General features: G+C 59.1%; 1 protein-coding gene across 1 annotated transcript in view; it reads right to left on the bottom strand.

Annotated features, from left to right (window-relative positions):
* Window positions 1-2,962: 2,962 nt before the first annotated feature.
* The window catches only part of ADGRL1 (adhesion G protein-coupled receptor L1), a 49,846-nt gene continuing 32,346 nt past the window's right edge, over window positions 2,963-20,462 (bottom strand). The window contains exons 5-23 of the mRNA XM_055543001.1: window positions 16,750-17,550; window positions 15,417-15,731; window positions 14,577-14,680; window positions 14,139-14,324; window positions 13,768-13,806; window positions 13,433-13,616; window positions 13,141-13,263; window positions 12,420-12,634; window positions 11,953-12,123; window positions 11,328-11,537; window positions 10,989-11,209; window positions 10,676-10,742; window positions 10,113-10,204; window positions 9,282-9,450; window positions 7,908-8,036; window positions 7,665-7,761; window positions 7,455-7,583; window positions 7,279-7,296; window positions 2,963-6,816 (exon numbers count right to left, since the gene is read on the bottom strand). Of these exons, the coding sequence (XP_055398976.1) occupies window positions 6,077-6,816; window positions 7,279-7,296; window positions 7,455-7,583; window positions 7,665-7,761; window positions 7,908-8,036; window positions 9,282-9,450; window positions 10,113-10,204; window positions 10,676-10,742; window positions 10,989-11,209; window positions 11,328-11,537; window positions 11,953-12,123; window positions 12,420-12,634; window positions 13,141-13,263; window positions 13,433-13,616; window positions 13,768-13,806; window positions 14,139-14,324; window positions 14,577-14,680; window positions 15,417-15,731; window positions 16,750-17,550 (4,010 nt within the window). The 3' untranslated portion in view covers window positions 2,963-6,076. The remainder of the gene's footprint in view (window positions 6,817-7,278; window positions 7,297-7,454; window positions 7,584-7,664; window positions 7,762-7,907; window positions 8,037-9,281; window positions 9,451-10,112; window positions 10,205-10,675; window positions 10,743-10,988; window positions 11,210-11,327; window positions 11,538-11,952; window positions 12,124-12,419; window positions 12,635-13,140; window positions 13,264-13,432; window positions 13,617-13,767; window positions 13,807-14,138; window positions 14,325-14,576; window positions 14,681-15,416; window positions 15,732-16,749; window positions 17,551-20,462) is intronic.

The raw sequence follows: 20,462 nt of genomic DNA, 5'->3' as shown, positions 1-20,462 counted from the left end.
CAGTTGGTAAAGAATCCACCTGCAATCTTCTCTGGGTTGGGAAGATCCCTGGAGAAGGGAAAGGCTACCAACTCCAGTATTCTGGCCTGGAGAATTCCATGGACTGTATAGTCCTTGGGGTCACAAAGAGTTGGATGAGACTTGTGCATTATATTCTAGTTTGGGAGGCAGACAATAAACAAGCAAAAAAGATAGTTTGTGAGATGGGAGACAAAGCAAGACGGGTTGGGAAATTCTGGAGCAGCAATTGCCATTTAAATGGAGTAGCCTGGTAAGGCCTGCTGGGAAGCTCTGATTTTCATATGCCCTGCAAGGAGAATAGGTGAACCCTAGGAACAGCCGGTGCAAATGTCCTGAGGCAGATAGGAGAGTGCCTGCATGTTTGTGGATGGTGAGGACCCCAATGTGACTGGAGTGGAGGGAAGGAGGAGAGCCATGGGGATGAGATCTGATGCTGGAGAGTCTTATGGGCCATTTTGTTGTCCTGGCCCTTTTGTCTGGGCCAGGAGGAGGCCTTCTGGGCTTTAAGCCGAGAAGGGACAAAAGTATGCTTATTGAGATCACTTTGGTTTCTGTGTTGAGAAAAGCCTGAAGAGAGACAAGGGAGCTAGTTCATGGACTGTTACCATGGTCCTGGTGAGAGACAGTGGGGGCTTGAACCAAGGTAGTAAGAACTAGTTAATTGGGTATTTTAAAGGTAGAGCCACCATTGCATCTGCTTCAGATTAGATGTGGGGTATGAAACAGCGAGTGAGTTCAAGGGAGGCTCCAAGGGTCTTATCTTGAATCTCAGGATGGACTTGCTGTTAATCAAGGTGAAGCCGGTAGGAGGAACTGGAGCAGGTGTGTGTGTGTGTGTATCTGTGGTATAGCTGGGTTCAGGACACATTACATTAGGAGGAACTGGAGCAGGTGTATGTAGCTGGGTTCAGGACACATTACATTTGAGATCTTACCAGACACCCAGGGGAAGATGTGGAGTGGTTCATCAGATGTAAATGAATCTAGAGCTCGAGATAGAAGTTCAGGCTGGAGCTCTACATTTGGAAGTCATCAGTAGAATAGATGGTACAGCTGACCTTGAGCAATGCAGGAGTTTGGGGTGCTGACCCTTGGCAATCAAAAATCCATGTGTAACTTTTTTTTTTTTCTGACTGCACTACACAGCATGTTCCCCAACCAGGGGTTGAACCCGTGTCCCCTGCAGTGGAAACACAGAGTCTTAACCACTGGACTGCTGGGGAAGTCTCTCCATGTATAACTTTTGTCTCCCCCAGAACTTAACTACTAATAGCCTACTGTTGACTGGAAGCCTTACCAATAACATAAAGTAAATTAATACATATTTTGTATATGTATTATATCCTGTATTCTTACAGTAAAATAAGCTATAGAAAAGAAACTATTAAGAAAATCATAAGAAAGAGAAAATACATTTAAGTTTACCTTCTCTGTCTACAAGATGAATTGTCTCTCAGTATCTACATCAATGTTTTCTTATATGATACAAAAAACACTATAGATGTTACACATATTCCTAGCAGTGGACATCAAAAATGAAATTAGATAACTGTGAAAAAGAAATTCATTTTTATTTACAGGTATAATGCTTCACACATTGGTAATGAAGAAGCAGCAATGATTGCTTTATGGGAGCCTTGCGTGGTCAGTGGCGCCATGTATGGTCTGTAAGTCCGAAAGCTTTGATAAGTTTTGACTTCAACTTTTTATAATCGATATGTATATATTTTATGATTGTTGTTTAGTCACTAAATCATGTCTGGCTCTTTTGTGACCCCACGACTGTAGCCCGCCATGCTCCTCTGTCCAGGTGATTTCCCAGGCAAGAACACTCGAGTGGGTTACCATTTCCTCCTCCAGGGCATCGTCCCAACCCAGGGATCGACCCAGGGTCTCCTGGATTGGCAGATAGTTTCTTTACTACTGAGCCACCTGGAAAGCCCACATTTTATAGTAGTAAATGATAAAATAGTATCTATATGTATTTTATGCATTCATGACATTCCTTTCTTAATTTTTAATATTTCTAGTCTATACCTGAGTTTTTACCAATTGTTGCAAATCTCCAAAAATGATTCCAATATACTTATTGAAAAAAAAAATCCTCATCTGAGTGGATCTGTGTGGTGGTGTGTTGAGCGCTCAAGGGTCAACTTTATTTAAAACCATGAAATGGGATGAGATCTTCCAGGGAGTGAGTGTAGGTAAAGGTCCAAGGCTGAACCCTTGGGCCTGTCAACATTAAGAGGTCAGGAGATGAGAGGGAACCAGCATGGAGACTGGGAAGGAGTAGCTGGGGAGAGGAATGGCGGAGGGTGGTACCCCAGATGCCTGTGTTGAGGGCAGACGGGTATGGAGAGAGGTTCTTGCACTGTTTGGTCATTCCTCTCTCTCTCTGAACACTGGCTGCTGTATTTGAGAAAGTGAAATACACATGATGCCATCCCACTGTGCTGTCACAATCAAAAATGCACCACTCCAGTAACATGTGGGAGTCCAGGAATGGCAGTTGGAATCACACAAGGCGCAGCGTATGGTCCCTGGGCTTGGCTCTCAACATAGCCTGTGGACAGCTGTCTGGGCCAAGAAGGGCTTGGCTGAGACACCATGTGGCACAGTGGCCTAGCCCAGAGACTGGGATGTGCATCCAGGTGCTACAGGCCTGTTTCCCCACTTGTCAAATGGAGCGCAAGCACCCTCCACCCAAAGCATTCATGAGGCTTGAGAGAGAAATTGCATCTGAATTACCCAGCTAGGCCCTTGAGCCCACCAAGTGCTGTGAACACTGGCTGACTCACCAGACGTCTGCCGTGGGTTCTGAACGGCAGTGCAGGCTCCTGTGTCACAGCCTCACAGGGATGCTCTGCAAAGAGCCGCTCACTCACCACACACCCCCAACCGCCCCCCGCCCCCACCTCAATGAGTCATGCCACTCTTGTCATTCCAAGAAATCTTAATTTCTTTATTGATTTTTGACTCAACAATTTTTTTTTAACTTTTTGTTTTTTTCTGAAACGTTCTTGTTGTTATGAGCCTTTTGTTTTGTTCTCGTTAAATGCACTCGACCCAAAATTGGTTTGGCATATCGAAAAGGAGACCAAGGAGGGACTGGGGTCATGGGAGAAGAGGGGAGGAGGCCCGAATGGACAGAGAGAAACTGAGGGTGAGAGAAGAGGAACACAGAGACAGTGAGACACAGGGGAAGAGGTGGAGACACTGAGAAAGGAAGGCAAGGAAAACCAAACCCCCCCCCCCCCAAAAAAAAACCAAAAAAACAAAAACACCAAACCCAGAGAAAAATAACAAGATTTCAAAGCAAATGAATTCAGGAGCCCAAGGAAGGGAGTAGGAGAGGAAACCAAGACCCTTCCTTCTCTACACTGTCCCAGCTGGGGTGGGGGCGTCAAGGCACCAGGTCTGGCGGGGGTGGGGGGACACCTGGGCGCTCAGGGTAGCCTCGTGCTGGACTGCGGCGTGTCCAGACCTACCGACCAGGGGGCCCTGCCACACAGCTCTGAGGCCTGGGAGCCCACATTGGGGATTCTGGCTGGAGTGGGACCCCGGGACCCTCTCTCCCCTTGATTGTCGGAGTCTGGAGAGAGAAAAGGACTCGGTAGGGAAGAGGAAGCGGGGCGCCTTGCTTGCCTCCAGTCCCCCGGACCTCTCCCCCCACTGCACCCAGCTCTTCCAGACCTCTCTGCTGGTGCCAGAGGCGGCCTGACTCTATAGCCTGGCTGATGCCTGGGCCAGGCCCACCCTTCCACCTACCCTCGTCTCCCAGCAGCTCTCTAGTCCCCAGAGAGGAGTTCTGGCCTAATGAAGTTGAGGAAAGCGGTGGAGCTGCCCCATACCTTCCTCACGGAGCCACCTGGGCAAGACCGTTCCCATCCTTCCTTCCCCTCCCCGCTCAGACCTGCCCATGGTCTGGTGAAAGGGGTTAACCCTCCCTTCCAGAAAACAGATGGAACCCAGCCTTACCTTCTCCCCATTCCTGTCCCCCGGCATGGGACAAACCAGCTTCTTTGGTCTGGCCCCTTCTCCCCTAACTGATGGGGACCAGCCAGCCCCAGCTCCTCAGGAGAAGGGAGGGGCTTTCTAGCAGCAAAAAGGGTCCCTCCAGCCACCCCTCCGCCCCTTTCCCCAGTTCCTCCCTAGAGTCCCTCCCCCTGAACCCGAAGTTCATGGCAGCAGCAGGCTGAGACCCGAAGATGTTTGAAAACTCATGGCACTTGTGAGAAAAGAGGGACAAAAGAGATGAGGGGTCAGAGCAAAGGTGGAGGGCTACCCTTGGGGAAATGGCAATGACAGGGCTGGGCTATGGCAATGGGACTACACTACCCCCGAAGAGGTCGGGGGAGGGGGAGGGTTGCTGGGAAGGCCAGGGAGACAGACTGGAGAGGGGGCAGGGAGAGGTCCTCAGGAGACACCCCAACCAGGCCCTAGTACCTGGCTTTGCCTCTCCTGCGGGATGGTGGAGGGGAGGCAAGGCGACCTCCCAGCTTCGGCCTCCCCACCCGGTGAAAGACCACCTCACCACTCCCATTCCTTCCTTCCCAGTCCTACCCGCCCCCAGCAAACACGGCTGCTCTCATTTTCCTTCCCATCAACGTCTCTAGGCAGGAAATCAGCCCCTTTTTCCCAGGCCCTGAGTCCCAGAAGCAATATACAAGAAGCAGGAACTCAAAGGGACAGCGCAGCCATCTCGGCAGAAGCATCTTTGGGCATGAGGGTGCCTCCCCGGGCCACAGGGAAGGGCAGGGGAGACAGGCCGAGCCCTGGGGCAGACAGTGAGGTACACGCCCCAGGAGGGCTGACTGATGCCGGGGAGAGGCGAACCGGGAGGGTCGGGGAAGGGGGGGGAGGGCGACAGAACCAGGTGCCGGGGGAAGGAAACGGTTCTTTGTTTCGATGTTGCTTCTAGATTTTGTTGTCTCTGGATTGTAAAAAGCTGCTCTGGTGGCCCGCCCACCCCGGCTGGGGGATGCACACATACATGGAGAAGTCCTGGCTGCCAGGGCCCAGCGGCGCAGCTCTGCTCCGGAAAAATCCCGGGCTGGCCAGGCCGCAGGCTCCCGGTGGCTTCAAGTGATGAGATTTTCTTTCTTTTTTTTTGTCTTTTTTTTTCTTTTCCATTTCATTGAAATATTTACAGCAATGGGGGAAGAGGAGGAGGAAAAAGAGAGAGGAGGGGGTAAGAGGGCCCCCTAGGGAAAGATCCAAGCCCAGGACCCACTCCCCAGGGAGCTCCAGACCCAAAATCTGCTCCCCAGATAGCCGAGCCCACAGGACTGGGAACTGCTCAAATACGGCCACCCCTGTGGGCTGGGGGCCCTGCGGGGAGTTGTGCTTCATCAGGAGTCGCCCCAAGGGAGGGGGTCATTGGGTGCACTCAGGGAGGGCTGAGGGGGCAGGCTTGCCGGGGAAAGCAGGGACGAAGAGCAGAGAGAAGGAGCTTCAGAGAAAGTTCCACCTGTAAACCACCAGCCACAACCGCCCATTCCTCTCACCCTGGGGCTTTCTCCCCCCAAGGGCGCTCTCCCAGGCCAGTGGCCCCAGTCTCCGAGGAGGAGCAGGGAACTGGAGTGCAGAGGAACCTGTCCATCTGTCCTGCGCCCACTGCTCCATCTGGGTGCAGCCGGCAGCACTTCCGGCTGCAAAGAGAGGAGCAGCTGACAGGCTTCATCCAGCAGGGCCTTTGGCCCAGGGCAAGCAGAACCCTCATTTCCCTCCAGGGACCAGGAAGGGTAGGGGGGCGGGGGAAGTCAAGGGTGGGCTGCACCCTTCCAATGTCTCCTTCCTCACTCCCCTGGGGGCCTCTTGGCTCCTCACTGCACTTCCCCCGAATTGAGCTGGTGCACATGGCTGGTGGGAAACCCTGTCTGTGAACCCTGCACCTCGGGCCCCCACAGTGCAGCCCCCAAGGGGCCTGGAGGGCCCACGGCGCCTGGAGAGAGTGGCCCATCGGCCACGGTCTCCATCCGTCTCCCTCTCCCACGAGCCCCGCCCAGAGGCCCCTCCCTGGCCCGGGCCACCAGCCCCCGGTCTGTGAGGTCCCTCAGAGACTGGTAACCAGTTGCATCTGCCCGTCCCCGTCGGGCCCTGGCCCTTCAAGGCCCGGGGCCGCCAGGTAGCCCTCGTGGCTGGGCCGCCGGACCTGGTAGTAGCCCTGCAGGGGGTTCCGGGCCACCAGGGCCGGCGGGCGCGAGGTGTAGTAGATTTCGGGGGGGCCAGGGGGTGCGGGTGGGGGTGGGGGCAGGGCCTCACTGGGCCCCTCGGGGCTGCTGTCCGGGTAGGAGGGCGAGTCCCGCAGGTTGGCCCCGCTGGCGTAGAGGGAGTCCCGGCCCGGAGGCGAGGAGAGGGGCCGGCTGGTGGCTCCATCCTCCGCCGTGCAGCTCTCCGACTCGTCCAGATCGCTCTGGTACAGCACCGACTGGGCCCGGGGCAGCAGCAGTGGCTCCTCCAGGGCCTTGTAGAGAAGTTCGATCTCTGCCCGGTCAGCCCCGGGCCCGCCGGCCTCTTCCTCCCCGCTGCCCCCTGGCACTGGCGGCACAGGGGGCTCCGGCGGTGGAGGACCCTTGGCTCCGCTGCTGCCCCCGCGCAGGTTGTTGTGCACCAGCTCCGAGATGATCATCTTCTCGAAGGCAGCGGCGTCAGCCAGGTTCCGGCCTCGAGGGGGCTCAGGGGCCCCGTCCCCGGGAGGGAAATCCCCGCTTCGCAAGGAGTAGCTGTTGTTGAAGTTGCCGTTGAGGGGCAGCGTGTCCATGCCGCAGGCTTCCCGGCCTCCCAAGGGGTGCTCTGCAGGCAGAAGGGAGCAGCTCAGGAGGAGAGCTGGGCAGTGGAAGGGATGTGGGCCACATGGGAGGTGGGTGTCTGCCTTCACCTGGCTTTCCCTGGGTTTACCCTGTCCCTGGGGTTTGGGGTCTTCTATTCCCTCTCTTCCTCACTGGCAGTGGGGAACCAGCTCAGCAGACTGTTAGTGGGGGTGGGGACTTATTTCCCCAGGGTCCCCTCCGATCTGGGGGCTTGGAGTCTCAGCAGTAAGAGGAGCCTGGGTGGCAAGGTCCCTTTCCCGTGATCTCCATCACCGTGACTCCCCACCTAATGCAACATCATCCAGCCGGCTGCCAAGCCAGAGACTCCTGTCTGTGTGGGGGGGCACCCCAGTTCTCTCTAAGGTGTGGTCACCTGAGGGGGCCGCTGTCGCATTCCCCTCTTGTCCCACCCTTGGAAACATCAACAGGAAACAGTCACACTTACTGGGTTCCCGGTAGCTCCCTGCAGGTGCCAGCCAGGAGGGAAGAGAGAGAAGGTGAGAGCAGGCTCAGAATGCCGGGTCTAGGCTCTGACCAGTTCGGGAGGCACGAGGGTGCCCCCCATAGAGACCCTCCCCACCCCCAGACCTGGCACCCTCTCCGGCACCAGCATGCCCTCACCTGGGGAGTTGAAGACTGGGGGCGAGGAGGGGTTGAAGCCCACCGACTCAGCAATGAGGGTGTTGTAGGGGCTGGTGCCCCCACGGGGCTGCAGCACAGGGTTGGTCAGCAGGTGGTTCCCCATGGTACCTGCCCAGGAGGGAGGACGTCACGAGGCAGCTGGGAGAACCTCAAAGGGAGCGCAGGCGGGGCTCAGGAGTGCCCCCTCACCTCGGTTCAGGGTAGGGGTGCTGTTGATGTCGCCCGCCATGAAGGAGGATTCCGTCTGCTTCCTCACGGTGTCGTTCCACATCCTCCGGATTCGGCTCTGGGGACGTAACCCAGACATGAGGGCCCTCAGGCTGCCCATCCTCCCCATGCCCAATGGGTACCACCAGGGACTGGGCGGAGAAGTGCCCTGCGCCTGGGGCGCTAGGTCTGGCCCTCAGCCCGGGGTGCGGGCCCTGCCTGTACCTGGGTCCCTGTGTAGTAGCGGGCGTTGCTCCGCATGGCTGAGGTCTTGAGTGAGCCGTGCGCACCCCCGGGTGGGGAGCGGATGCAGCAGTAGGAGTGCCGCAGGCACTTGCTGTACTCCTTATGCACCTGCGGGTGGGCGAGGAGGGCAGGCAGTTGGCAGACCCAAGACCAGGCTGCTGGTGGGCACCAGAAACCCTGCCATCCCCTCCTGCCTCCAGCAGTCAGCCCAGCAGGCTCTCTTCTCACTCAGGCCCATCTTCCTTTCTCCACCTTTACCATTAAGTTCTCATCTGTTCATCTGCTCAGCAGACCTTCAGGGAGCATCTTCTATGTGCCAAGTGTGGTTTAGGCCCCAAGGACAGATGCAAATCAGAAATAGAGCCCTCCTTCTCAGAGCTGGTATCTTCCAGCAGACAGAGACTGGACACCTCTACAGCAGCAGTGCGTTATGTGGGCTGTCTGCCCAGAGAACCATGGCTGGGGGTTAGGCAGGGCTGGCGGCGGGGGTGGGTGGTGATTTCCAATAGATGGGGGAGCGGGGGGACTCACTAAGGAGACATTTGGCAAAGACTTGAAAGAAACAAGGCAGTGGGCCCCGCAGAGATCTGGGGAGGGGGAGGGGACAAGCCCCGAGGAAGGCCCACGCCTGAGTGTCTGTGGACAGAAGACAAGAGCGTGGCTGGATGAACGGGGAGAAAAGGGGGGCCCAGGGTGGACCCCGTGGGCCAGTGGGGGAGCCCTGTAAGGATGCCACTGTCGCTGTGCGTCCAGTGCGGACCTGTCATCAGAACGGGAACACAGCTGACCTTGCAGCCAAGACCAGTGACCCCTGCCTTCTTCACTCCCTGTGCAGCCATGACCCACCTCACTGTCCTCCGAGACCAACAACGGCCTGACTGGGCCTCCCCACTGCTTTCAAGACGAAGTCTAACACTCCTTGGCTCCGTTTCCCTGGCTTCCGTCTTGAGTCTACAGCCTGTACGCTCTTCTCTACATTCCTCTGCTTCTGTTACCTCTTTATTTTATTTTTAAGATTCAGACTTTAACACCCTTTATTTATAAAGGAAACTTCCTGTCACCACAAAACTCATGGTTTACCCTGCGACTATTAAAGTAGGAAATGTTCTGTCTGGGTGGCACCCGGAGCTGTATTCCTCCACACGCTTGATCTACACCCCAAGCCATGGCCCTGAGCTCTCCCGACTCCCCATATCTGTCTTGCTTTCTCATTCCTCTGGGCTCCTGTGTCTTGCTCTCTTCCAGAACCCTCCTCACCACGGGCTAGAACCTGCCTGAGCCTGTGCTTCCCTCCAGGCAGACACAGGTCCCACTGCAGAAGACAGGCCCCTGACCCCCTTCCCCAGAACTCACCTTCTTCTGTAAGGCGCAGTGAAAGACGAAGATGAAGACCCCCTGGAAGGCGTTGAAGGTGGTGAAGAGATAGGCCATGACCACGGACTCCTTGTTGATGAAGAGAAGGCCGAAAGCCCACGTGAGGCCCAGCAGGAAGAGCAGCGCAATGGCCCCCAGGGCCCAGGATCTGGGGGGGGTGGTGGGGAGGAGACAGGACGTCAGAGTCCCCACCGTCGGGGACACCACCCCCAGGGCCCTGCTGCGCATCCCTATTTCAGCAAGTCTGGACAGTGCCGTGGCGTGAGCGGGCCTGCCCAGCGACACTCATCAGCCCAGCTAGGCCTGGGGGGCATGTGGAGGTCTGGGGGTCAGGGTTCTCTGAATAGCCGGTCATTCTCCTGTATCCTTCATCCTCTTGGCCACACTTCCAAACCTTTAATCTATCTTTTGCTGCCTATGTGTCTTTAAGTTACCCTGAAATGGACTCGCGTATTTTTTTCGGCCACCTTGCACAGCTTGCAGGATCTTTAGTTCCCCAGCCGGGGACTGAACCCACACCCTTGGCAGTGAAAGCACTGAATCCTGACCACCGGACCTCCAGGGGACTCCCTGCGCTTGCTTTGTGAACTCTCTCACCCTAAGCGGTGATGTGCCTGAAACCTTCATTGGATGTGCTAACACCGTGTTGTCTAATACTCGTTAAACAGACACACAAAGAACATAGTAAAACACCACCTTTGTCCTTAAAAAGCAACACAAGAGGTGAGAACACCACCTTTCAGGAAAGCCTGGGAGAGGCTGGGCCCAGCTCAGAGGTGCCAGGGCAGGGGTGCAGGGAGGGGTGCTCACTTAATGTTGTCAAGGCGACTGGAGTCAGGCTTGAGCACGGATGAGCTCCGGACCATCTTGTGCAGAGTCACCATGAGGAACACCAGGTTCACCTGCGGGCGGGCGAGGGGAGGGCTGGCCCGCGGCCCCTCTGCCTCCAGGCAGCGGCTTCTGACCGAATCCCAGCTGCCACCCCCGCCTCAGGGTCCCCTCTGCTGGTGTGTGTGCTCGGCCATGTCCAACTTTTTTGCAGCCCCATGGACTATACCCCCCAGGCTCCTCTATCCGTGGGATTTCCCAAGAAAGAATACTGTAGTGGGTGGCCATTTCCTGCCCCTAGGTGCCTGTTAATGTGGCTCCTGGGGCTGGAGGGACAGGGCTCGGGGGCCTGACATAGAGCAGGAGCTCACACCACAGCTAGACAGACAGACCTCAGTGCTGGAGCTTTACAGACACAAGCTGCTCTTTTTTGCCTCAGTTGGCTGCTCAGTTTTCAAGGGCTTGGGGAAAATGGGGGTCTGGGGGTCAGAGCTGGTCTGGATGAAGGACAGACTCAATGCTGGGGATACTGCCTTCCAACTCACCACAATAACAAAGGAGACGGGCCCAATGAAACTCCAGATGAAGTAATTGTCCACTCGGAGCCAACACCTGTAAAGGAAGCAGGGCCGGGAAGAGAGGTGTGGCGGTGGCGGGGAAGAGAAGTGAGGGGGGCAGGGGACAGGGGGTGCGCCCTTCCCTCCCTCTGACCCCCAGGGCCCAGGGACTCTAATGGCTCGGGCCCCAGAGCTCAGGAGAAGGGAGGCCAGTGCCCTGAGGGTCCTGGCTCAAGGGAAGCTGCTGAGCAGGGAACCAGAAGGAGGAGAGACTGGGTGGAGGGGTGGAGGGGGCACTCACGCCTTCTCGGTGCCGTAGCTGCGGTAGTCGATGGCAGCCGCAATGCCCACCACCAGGGCAGGGAAGCAGTACCCGCCCAGGTAGTAGTACTTGGTGCGGGAGTACTCGCTCTCAAACACCTCCACCAGCAGCAGGTAGAGATGCACACCCTCCAGGCACAGCCAGGAGAAGGCGGCCAGGAAGAAATAGTGCAGCAAGCCCGCGAAGATGGGGCAGGCGATCTGGGGGCAGGGGTGGGGAAGCAACGCAGGTAAGGGGCTGCCCTGGCTGCTGACCGGCCAGTGGGCATCACACCTCTCCTCCCCGCCCCTTCCGCTCCTGCCCCAGAGTCCCGCCCACCTCATACTGAGTCTTGTCTATCCCGACAAGGAAGAGCAGCTCTGCCAGGAAGAGGTTGATGCAGAGGTTCTTGTGGATGGTGTTCCGGTCGGTCTGCAGCCCCCGCAGGAAGCAGAAGGTGGAGATACAGATGGCCAGGCAGACCAGGGAGATGACGATGCCCACCCAAGTGATGACCGACAGCAGCAGCTCATTGATGCGGCCCTGGTACTGGGGAAGGAGCAGGGGGCATGCTGAGCACCTCTGGCCTTGCACACACACACGGGCCAGGCCGGGGGCCACGAGCTGCAACCCACTGGGCCTTCTGCCACCTACCTGGCCTTCTGCCCCACCCCAGTCTACTAGCCAGGACCCCACCCCTCTACAGGTGGCACGCTCACTTCCCATGCTCTGGCAGGCTTGTGGAGACATGACAAAGGTTGACACCAACTTGCTTCTCCAGCGGGCCTTTGGAAAAGGTGGAACTTGGACTAGGGAGAGCCAGACATGTGGCCTCCTGCCCTGGGCAAGACTCAGGGCCCCCCATGCCCATGAAGGTGGCCTTCCCTGGCACCACCCAAGAGGCCATGCAAGGCTGAGCCAGGAAGCAGGCCTGCCAGGAGGAGCGGGGTGCCAGCCAGCTTACGATCTCGCGGTGCGCCATGAGCACAGCAAAGTTGGTGAGGTGGCTGCAGGCACATGTGGTATGGGTCTTGTTGGACTCCACCAGGCGGCAGCCCTGGGTTGACCAGTAGCCCAGCATGGAGCGCTCTGAGTAGTTCCAGAAGGAGCAGTTAGCGTTGAAGTGGTTCTTGGCCTGTTGTGGGGTGGGGGCCAGGGGTTCAGAGCTGGGAGTCCAGCCCCAGTCCCCACACCCCACCATGGGGACAAGCAGGAGACACGCCTGGGGCTTCCAGCTCCAGGTCACAGCCTGAGATCTCTGGGGACAGATGGCCCGAGATGCTAAGGTGGGGGCTGGGGGGCTGCTTCTCCAGGGAGGGGTTGTAACTTGCTCTCGGGGTGGATGAACACACAGTGCGGGGTATGGATCTGTAGCCTGGGAAAGTGGAGGGTGCTGGAACACTCACGGAAGGAGTGGACATCTCAGCTCACCTCCAGGTGGGCCACAGTGAAGATGACAGGGTCCATCAGGAAGACTCGGCTGGACTCCTTGTTGATGGACGCTGCGATGACCTGCGAGTTCACCACCAGGGAGGCGCCCCCTGGGCCCCCTGAGCCTGCTTCACCCGCCAGCTTCACCGTGGCATTCTCGGTGGACAGGAAGAGGCCCAGGTTGTTGTAGAGAATGAAGACAACCTTGACCACTCCTAGGTAGGACAGGCCCAGCAGGCGTGTGTCAGCCCCTGGCTGGTGCCGCCCTCCAGTTACACTGGCCGCTGGGATTTTTGAAGTCAGGCTGCCGCCCAGGCAAGCGGGGCTCTAGGAGCCCTTCCGTGGGACTGCTGCTCAGTTGCAGGCAGTTCCCAATGGCAGGGTAGTGGTCCAGGACACACCTCACCCACCTCTCACTTTCTGTGTGACCTTGAGCAATTCCCTAACCTCTCCGGGCCTTAAATCTCAAATGGCACAACCTGCCCTAAACTCTGAGGATCATGCTGCTGTCACACAGGAGTGAGCCCTCCAAACTGTCTGAGGTTCTGTGGGGCTTTCTGGGGTCCCCCTGAATCCCTTGAAAAGTTACACTAGCTTGGATGAAGGACACCTCTGTGTGTTGCTATGGGCTCCAACCTCTCATCAGAGTCTTCAGCCTGTCAGAGTTAAGAACTTCCCCATGAGAAGAGCTGGGGTGCCGGCTCAGGGTTCGGACACTGACCGTTGCGGCTGTTCTGCTTGATGGTGTTGGCAGAAAGCTGGATTGAGTTCTCGCTCGGGTACTCCTGGGGGAACACCAGCTCCTGCACTTGGCCCTCGGTGTTCAGGACTGTGACCTCGAGGACTGTGGGGACAGGGGGTGGCAGGGCACACAAGGTTGGGGTCTGTCCACAGTCCAGAGGCCTGGGCAAGGTTGAGGGCCAGGGTAGCCCTGGGTTGTCCAGGAGGAACAGGGATCCCCCCCGTTCAAGTTCTGCACCCCGACTTGCCCCCCAGCTGACAGCAACACTCACCCACGTTCTGCTTGGCGGCCAGGAAGCGGGCCGGCTCCCTGACATTGTCCGCCAGTAGGAAGGCACCCTCTTCCAGGACGTCCAGCAGCATGGTGGCCGTGTGTGCCTGCTCGGTGGCATTCATGTCCTTCCAGGACTCAAGGGCCTCCGGCCGCAGCAGATTGTCCACTGTCTCCACCACAGCCTGCAAGTGTGGCGGGGCAACGCTGCAACTCCCCCCTCTGTCCCTCAGTCCCTCCAGCTGGGCTCCGCACCCCCTTCTCCGAACCTCTATCCCCCAGTGCCACCTGGGGCCAGCCCCACTCACTCAGGAGACAGGAGCCCCTGGGCCTCACCTTGATGTAGTCCTTGCAAGTTCTCTCCCGCTTGTGCATCTGGGAAAAGGAGGAGGTGGGGTGAGGGCTGGTCTCCCAGCCCCTCTCTCCTCGAACCCCGACACTCACGTCTGGGCACCAGAGAGATTCCTCTTCTGTCTCTGCCACTGACCTGGGGCTAGCCCACGAGCAAGAGCCATTGCTAAGGGAGCCCCATGGGAGCCCCCGCGCCCCCAGGACCATCCAGGAGGGAGTTCCGGCCGGCCTGGGCTCTGTCCCGCTTTCTCCTCTCCTGGCCGTGGATGGCCGCCCAGCTCTGCAGTGCCAGGCTGGGTGTCTCCCAAGTTCCTAGGGCGGTGCCCCTGCCCCACGGCCCCTGCCGCCAGGCCCACCTTGTTGTAGTTCTTGCCAGCTGACTCGCGCTCAATGGGCCGCAGCGCCTGTAGCTGGGCATCCAGAATGTCCAGCAGTTGCTCCATCAGCTTCACAGAGGAGGACACGTCACCCGCGTAGATGGAGCCCCGGGTGTGGCGGGCCAGCTCGCTGGCAATGTTGGCCGCGTTCTCCCCACTCTTGATCTGCAGGAGGCAGGAGGGGGAGGCCCCAGTCTCGTCAGGGACCATCCTGCTTCTCTCTCATCCCTCTCTGTGGTCCCTTCTCCCTGCCTGCCCTGGCCCTCCCCATCTGTCTGTCCCCTCTGGAGACTAGGGGTGGACCCCAGCCTGTCTCCCCAGGAGTTCCACCGCCCCCCGCTGTGCCCTGTGCCTGGGCACCCAGGGCCAGCAGGGTAAGCACGTGTGCCTGTCTGGGGGCAGGGTGGCTGCTGGTACCTTCTGGGCCACCTGGTTGACCCAGGGGGAGGTGCAGTTGCTGAGGTCAGGGCCCCGGGGATTCCAGAGCCCCAGGGCTGGTAGACACTGGAAGGAGGCAATTCCTGTAGGGACAGACACACAGGAACAGAGAAGGGAGCCACGGGGAGGGAGAGGGGGATGGGCCAGAGCAGGAAAAAGGAGATGGCAGAGAGAGGGGGACGAGCAGGTGAGGGAAGAGGTGAGGGGGCACGGAAGACCGGACATGAAACAGGCCAGACAGTCAAAGAGAGGTGTCACTCTGAAATGACATGAGCCACCCACTTCCCCTAAACCCTCCCTCTCGGCTCCTCTTCCAGCTTGGCCTACCACAGTCGGAGCCTTCCGGTCAAGCCTACCTTGGAAGCCCCACCACGCCTCTCGCAAAGCCTCTCTGACCCTTCCCTCAGATCCCTGGAGCCTGTGGTCCCGGCCCTGCCTTCTCTGGCGCGTCAGCTGCTGTGTCCTGACCCCCAGCTGCTCCTGGGCCTGTGTCCATTTCGGTCGGAGGCCAGGACTCAGGTTACCTCCCAGGGGCTCCCTGCAGGGTCCATCCAGGGCTTGGCATGGCAGGTGCTTAGAATTGCAGGAGGGGACAGGGGTGGAGCAGGGGGCACTAACTGAGCTGTGATTGTGCCCTGGAGACACAGCTGCAGACATGAAGCATGACCCTTGCATATAGCCCTCTTTGGCAGGGAAGGTGGACAGGTAAGTGCATCCAAGCTGAGTTAGGGGCATGTCCCCTGTCCCTTCCCTGGCCAGGCCAGCAGTGGCCTTTCCCCAAGCCAGCTGCAGCAAAGGTCACCTAGGCTCAGCACTCACCTCGAGTCCCCTTGGGGCAGGGTCTCTCCACCAGCATGCCCTGCTGGGTGGCCGGCCATTGGACCCGCCGCACCTCTCGAGGTTCACAAAAGAGTTCTGGGGACACGTGCAGATTGGGGGCAGGGGGCCGCCGGGTGCTGGGGGCCAGGGCGGTGGCTGGAGGTAGGTCAGGTCCCAGCTGGTTGATGGCACCCACGGGGTGCGTGGTGAGGGGTGCTCGACGGAGCGGGGTGGTGGCTGCGGGCGAGGCTGTGCTCGTCAGGGGTGTGGGCCGGGCTGTGGTGGTTGTGCTGAGGGGTGGGGAAGTGGCTGGGCCTGGAAGGGAGAGGGGATATGAGATGCGGTTACCCCCAGGGTTGGTCTCCCACTAGGTCTGAGAGATCTCCCCTAGCCCCTCTCTGCCCAGAGGCCCTGCACACCCCTGGGACTACACAGTGTCAGAAGGTGGCAGAAATCCACTCATTTGTCCTCTGAGGTCTGAGAGCAACCGCAGAGGACAAACCAGGAAGGTAGTGTTGCAGGCTCCCACCCTCATGCTCCTCTTACTCTGGGCTCTCTGGCCTGGCCACATCCCTTCCCTCTGGTGACCTCAGTTCCCCCTTTTTTATTCGAGGGGACTCTTCTTGAGCTGTGGGGCTGCACAGAGCTGGTTCAGGGTGGCTGAGGGGTTAGAACGAGACTGCCGAGGGGTTCCCAATCCTAGTCAATATCAGCAGTTCAGCTTTGCTGTTTTACTGGTACTCCCACCCAAGACTGGGGTTGAAGGGGCTCCAGGGCTCAAAACGCCCTTAGGAGACTCAGTGCAGCTTGGCTAAAAGCCCAGAGTCCTTGGTCTAGCTTCTCAAATAAGCAAGCTAGCTAGTCTCACATCCACCCAGTGCTTGTGTTTATGAAAGTCGCTCAGTTGTGTCCAACTCTGAGACCCCCATGGATTGTAGCCTGCCAGGCTCCTCTGTTCAGGGAATTCTCCAGGCCAGGATATTGGAGTGGGTAGCCATTCCCTTCTCCAGGGGACCTTCCTGACCCAGGGATCGAACCCAGGTGTCCCACATTGCAGGCTGATTCTTTCCCATCTGAGCCAGCAAGGAAGCTGACCCAGTGCTTGGGTTTCCTCATCTGTAAATGAGGCAACAGTAAGCCCTGGCTCTCAGACTGCAAGGATCAGAGGAGTTAATTGCAAAGTGCTGAAAACAACCTGTCCCGTTGCTACCTCTGTGACCTCCAGGGTTCCCCTGAACGCACCTCCAGGTCCTCTAGGAGCTCAGAGTGCACCCCACTCCGCTTGAGACCCAGGGGCAGGGGCTGTTGGGGAATGAATTCGAGCTGTCCTCACCCGCACTAGGGTCGGGCGGCCCAAACTCCAGGCTATAGCGCACCACAAAGTAGTTGTTCCAGACATAGAGCTGGTTGTCGCGAGGATTATAGTCGACAGAGGAGACGAACTGGTAGGGGTTGGGAAAGGCCAGGCTCACAGGCTCCTCACGGTTGGCGTTGGTGTTGAAGGCGTAGTCCACGCGGTTGCCGGCTGCCTCGCTGTCGTCGTCCACGTACACCGAGCGCAGCACGTACAGGACGCCGCACACCATGAAGGCGTTGGACGCGGAGCGCTTGTCGTAGCCAGTCTCCCACGTGCCCTCGAAGCGCAGCGTGTAGGGGTTGAGCTGGCTCACCACCAGCCGCCCGTTGTTGCCCTCAGTGGCGTAGATGACCCACAACCCGTTCTCGTCCACTGCCAGGTCGATGTCGGTCTTGCCCCCCCAGCGGTAGGGCGAGGTGTCGTGGTAATTGGCCGTATTGATGACCGTCTCCCCGCTCTTGATGCGCGTGCGCAGGTCGTACTTGACGATGTTGCGCGTGCGCTCCTTGTTGTAGAAGACAGCGCCGTCGTAGACCACGAAGCCCGTGCCGTCTACGCGGTTGGGCAGGCGATAGGTGGTGGTGTGGCGCGCTGCAACGTAGTCTTCCCACGAGGCGTACTCGGTCAGCGTGTCCGTGCGGTAGGGGATCCACGGCATGACGTAGATGCGGTCACCTGCCTGCAGCGGGTCCTTGCACCATGCACCAGACTGGTGCTCCGACTCGTGGGTTGAGGTGGGCTCCAGCACCTTCTGCAGGGTCCCTGGGCACACGAAGACTGGGTCGGGCGGGGAGGGGCAGGGAGGACACAGGGAGAGGAGGAGGAGCGGGGGGGGGGGGCGGGGGGGGGACGGGGGTGGCAAGGGAGGGGGAGAGAGAGAGGCGAGTTGGTCACGCGGCCAGCGGGGGGAGCCAGGCTGTCCCCTCCTGCTGCTGCAGTCACGGTTGCTTGGTAGGGCTGGTGATGGGAAGGGGGTTTCTGGGCTGGGACCCCTGCCCCGCCCAGCTGCCCCTCTCCCTGGAGATGTCAACCCTGGAGGCCATTAAGAGCAGGGTTAGTGGTTGGGGAGGGGGGAGGAGGTGCCCCTCTTTCCTTCCCTGGCTGCTAGAGACCCCACAGGCTGGGGATAAGGGGTTTGGCAAGAGCCATCCAAGAGTCAGTCTCATGTGCCTTTAGTGGGGGATGGAGAGATTTCCTCATTGGAGCCACTGGTGGCTTTGAGGTGCCAGGGACTCAGGGCCCTGTCCCTTCGCCATCATTTGCGCCCCTATGGAAGAGCTAGGGTCAAAGGTCCCATCTTTCACCAACCACACCAGGACACAGAGATATATATATATATACTTTTTTTTTTTTTAACTCCATTTTCTTCCTCCTGCAAAAACTGCAAGGTAGAGTGATGTTTCTGTACCCACTGTGGGTGGGTGTCAGGAGCGCACTCCTATTCCAGGGTGAGAGAGGCACCCAAGGTTCCTGACGCAGCCTGTGACAACCCCCAACCCAGCACCCAGGAAATCAGGAACTGAGGAAGAGTTTTCGGAAAAGTCCAGCCCCTCCTGAGGGGTGCCCAGCCCTGCCCCCAGCCGGCAGGGTCTCTCATGGGGTTTATCGAGCAGCAGACACTGATACTGGTGCACAGAGGTGGTGGGGCGAGGGCAGAGGGAGGGGCCTCCCGGGAGAGTTGGGTAGGGGGGAGGAGAGCTGTGTGGAGGGAAGAGAGACAAGTGGCGGTGTGGGGGCGCTCGGCGAGGTCCTGGCTCCAAGGGAGGCACGCCGGAGAGCACCTGGGAAGAAAGAGTTAGTGCTGGCGAGGAGAGAGGGGGGTGAGCAGAGAATTCACTCCAAGGCCCAGGCCCGACTGAGGGTCCCTTGGGGGGGCAGTCCCAGGTCCAGCTCAGAGGGGGCCAGGGAGGGAACCAGGTGCTAGGATAAAGACCCAGCCCGCCCCCGACAGGCCCCCCACCTCCCCTTCCCCGACCCGATTTACCTGCAACCATCCCCGGCTCGGGAGGAGGGACCAAGGCAGCGCTGATGTCAGAAAGGTGGGGGGCCCCGCCCCACCCCCCCATTCCCTGAAAAGGAGGAAAACCTCAACTGCATCTCATTGGCCACCAACGGCCTGCCCACCCTTGCCCAGTCACAACCCAGCGCCACTGACTCCTGAACTCCCCCTACTGGCCCGGTGGGAGTCTGGGCTTGCACAAACAGTGTGGCCAGGCTCCCCTCCTTCTCCCACAGCAGTGAGGTCCCTCCAACCAGGATGGCTGGGGGCCTCCCTCTCGGCGCCGCCCAACTAGCAGAACCCGAGGACTGGCCGGGGTGAGAGTTTGTAGTGAATTCTCTGCTCCTGCTTGGCCTGTCACCAAAGCAGCCGGCCCGAGGGGACAAGAGAGGGCTGGGACTTGGTGCTGGCTTGGGGAGGGGCGTGGCCCCAGTGGCTAGAGGGCCTTGGCCAGGAACCATTCCTCATTCCAATTCCAGCCCCATTCTTCAGCAGGGTTAGGTGGGTGGCTGGGGATTCCAGCCCGCCCGCCACAATGTCAGGGACTTTCTGATCCAGGGGTCTTGGGTCACAAAGCAGCCAGGTGCATGCCCTGCTTTAGGAGGGGGAGGGAAGCCTGGGGCTCCAGCGCTGTGTTCCCAGCGCCCTGAAGGGTTAGCCTGCACCTTCTGTCCAGCCCACTGGCCTCTGCCCTTTTCTCCTGTGCCTGGGTCTTCCCTCTCCCCAAGCCGGGCCCCCCAGCCAGCTTTGTGACGCCTGACAGATGTGTTTGTGTGTGTGTTGGAGGGGGGGGTGGGCAGTGGGAGGTCTCAGAGCCCGGCCTGGTGGGCAGGGCATGGAGAAGGAAAACGTGGTTAGAGGTTACCTTGGGGGGAAGGGGGAGAAGATGAGGAAGGGCCTGCTCGGGGCCTTTGCCAGCAAGGACCCTGCCCCAGCGCCAAGCTCCCAAAGCCTTCTCTGCCCTCCAGCCTCCTCCCACCCATCCCTTGAAGAGAAAAGATCCCAGGCTGCGTGTCCAACCACCACCGGGCCTGCAAGAAGAGTGTCTGGTGCTGGGCGGAGAGACTCCAGGAAAGAGAGGGAGAGAGTGGTGGGGTGCAGTGAGGGGCAGGGCAGTGGGCTGGTGGCCCAGGCCTCTATGAGATGGGGGAGGGACAAGGGGGAGGGGAGCAGCTCGGAGGGACCCCGCCCTGCCTCCCTCAAAGGGGACGCTCCACTGACCACCGTAATTTCAAGGCCAACGTGATCCCAAAAGGTCATCTCTCCCATCCCCGCCTCAGCGCTGTCCATTTCCCAAGACTTCCAGGGGAGGCAGTGGCCCTCCATGACAGCCAAGCCCAGCCCAGCCGCCCTCCCTACTGCTGTGGAAATTACGGTGCTCACGGAAGCCCCCAGACCCAGCCTGTGCCTCCCCCGCCCCCCTCTCTCTGGTCCTCTAACCACAACAGCCCAGAAGAAACCCTGACTGCAGCTTTGCAAGTATTTTAGAACCAAAGAAAAAAAAAACAAACAAACGCTCCCCCGCCCCTCGCTCCCCCAACCGTGAGGCCCACCCCCGCCCCCTCGGGCCCCCCAGTGATCTGGCAGGCGCCCTCCCCGGGCTGGGGGCAACTCACACCCCTCTCCCCAGGGGCTGCCCCCCACCACCCCCCGCTGGTGGAGGATGGGGTGGGGGTGGGGGAAACTGGTG

Source organism: Bubalus kerabau, chromosome 1 (genome assembly GCF_029407905.1).
Source record: "Bubalus kerabau isolate K-KA32 ecotype Philippines breed swamp buffalo chromosome 1, PCC_UOA_SB_1v2, whole genome shotgun sequence".
Taxonomy (NCBI): Eukaryota; Metazoa; Chordata; class Mammalia; order Artiodactyla; family Bovidae; genus Bubalus; species Bubalus kerabau.
This window is presented reverse-complemented; position numbering and strand designations above follow the sequence as displayed.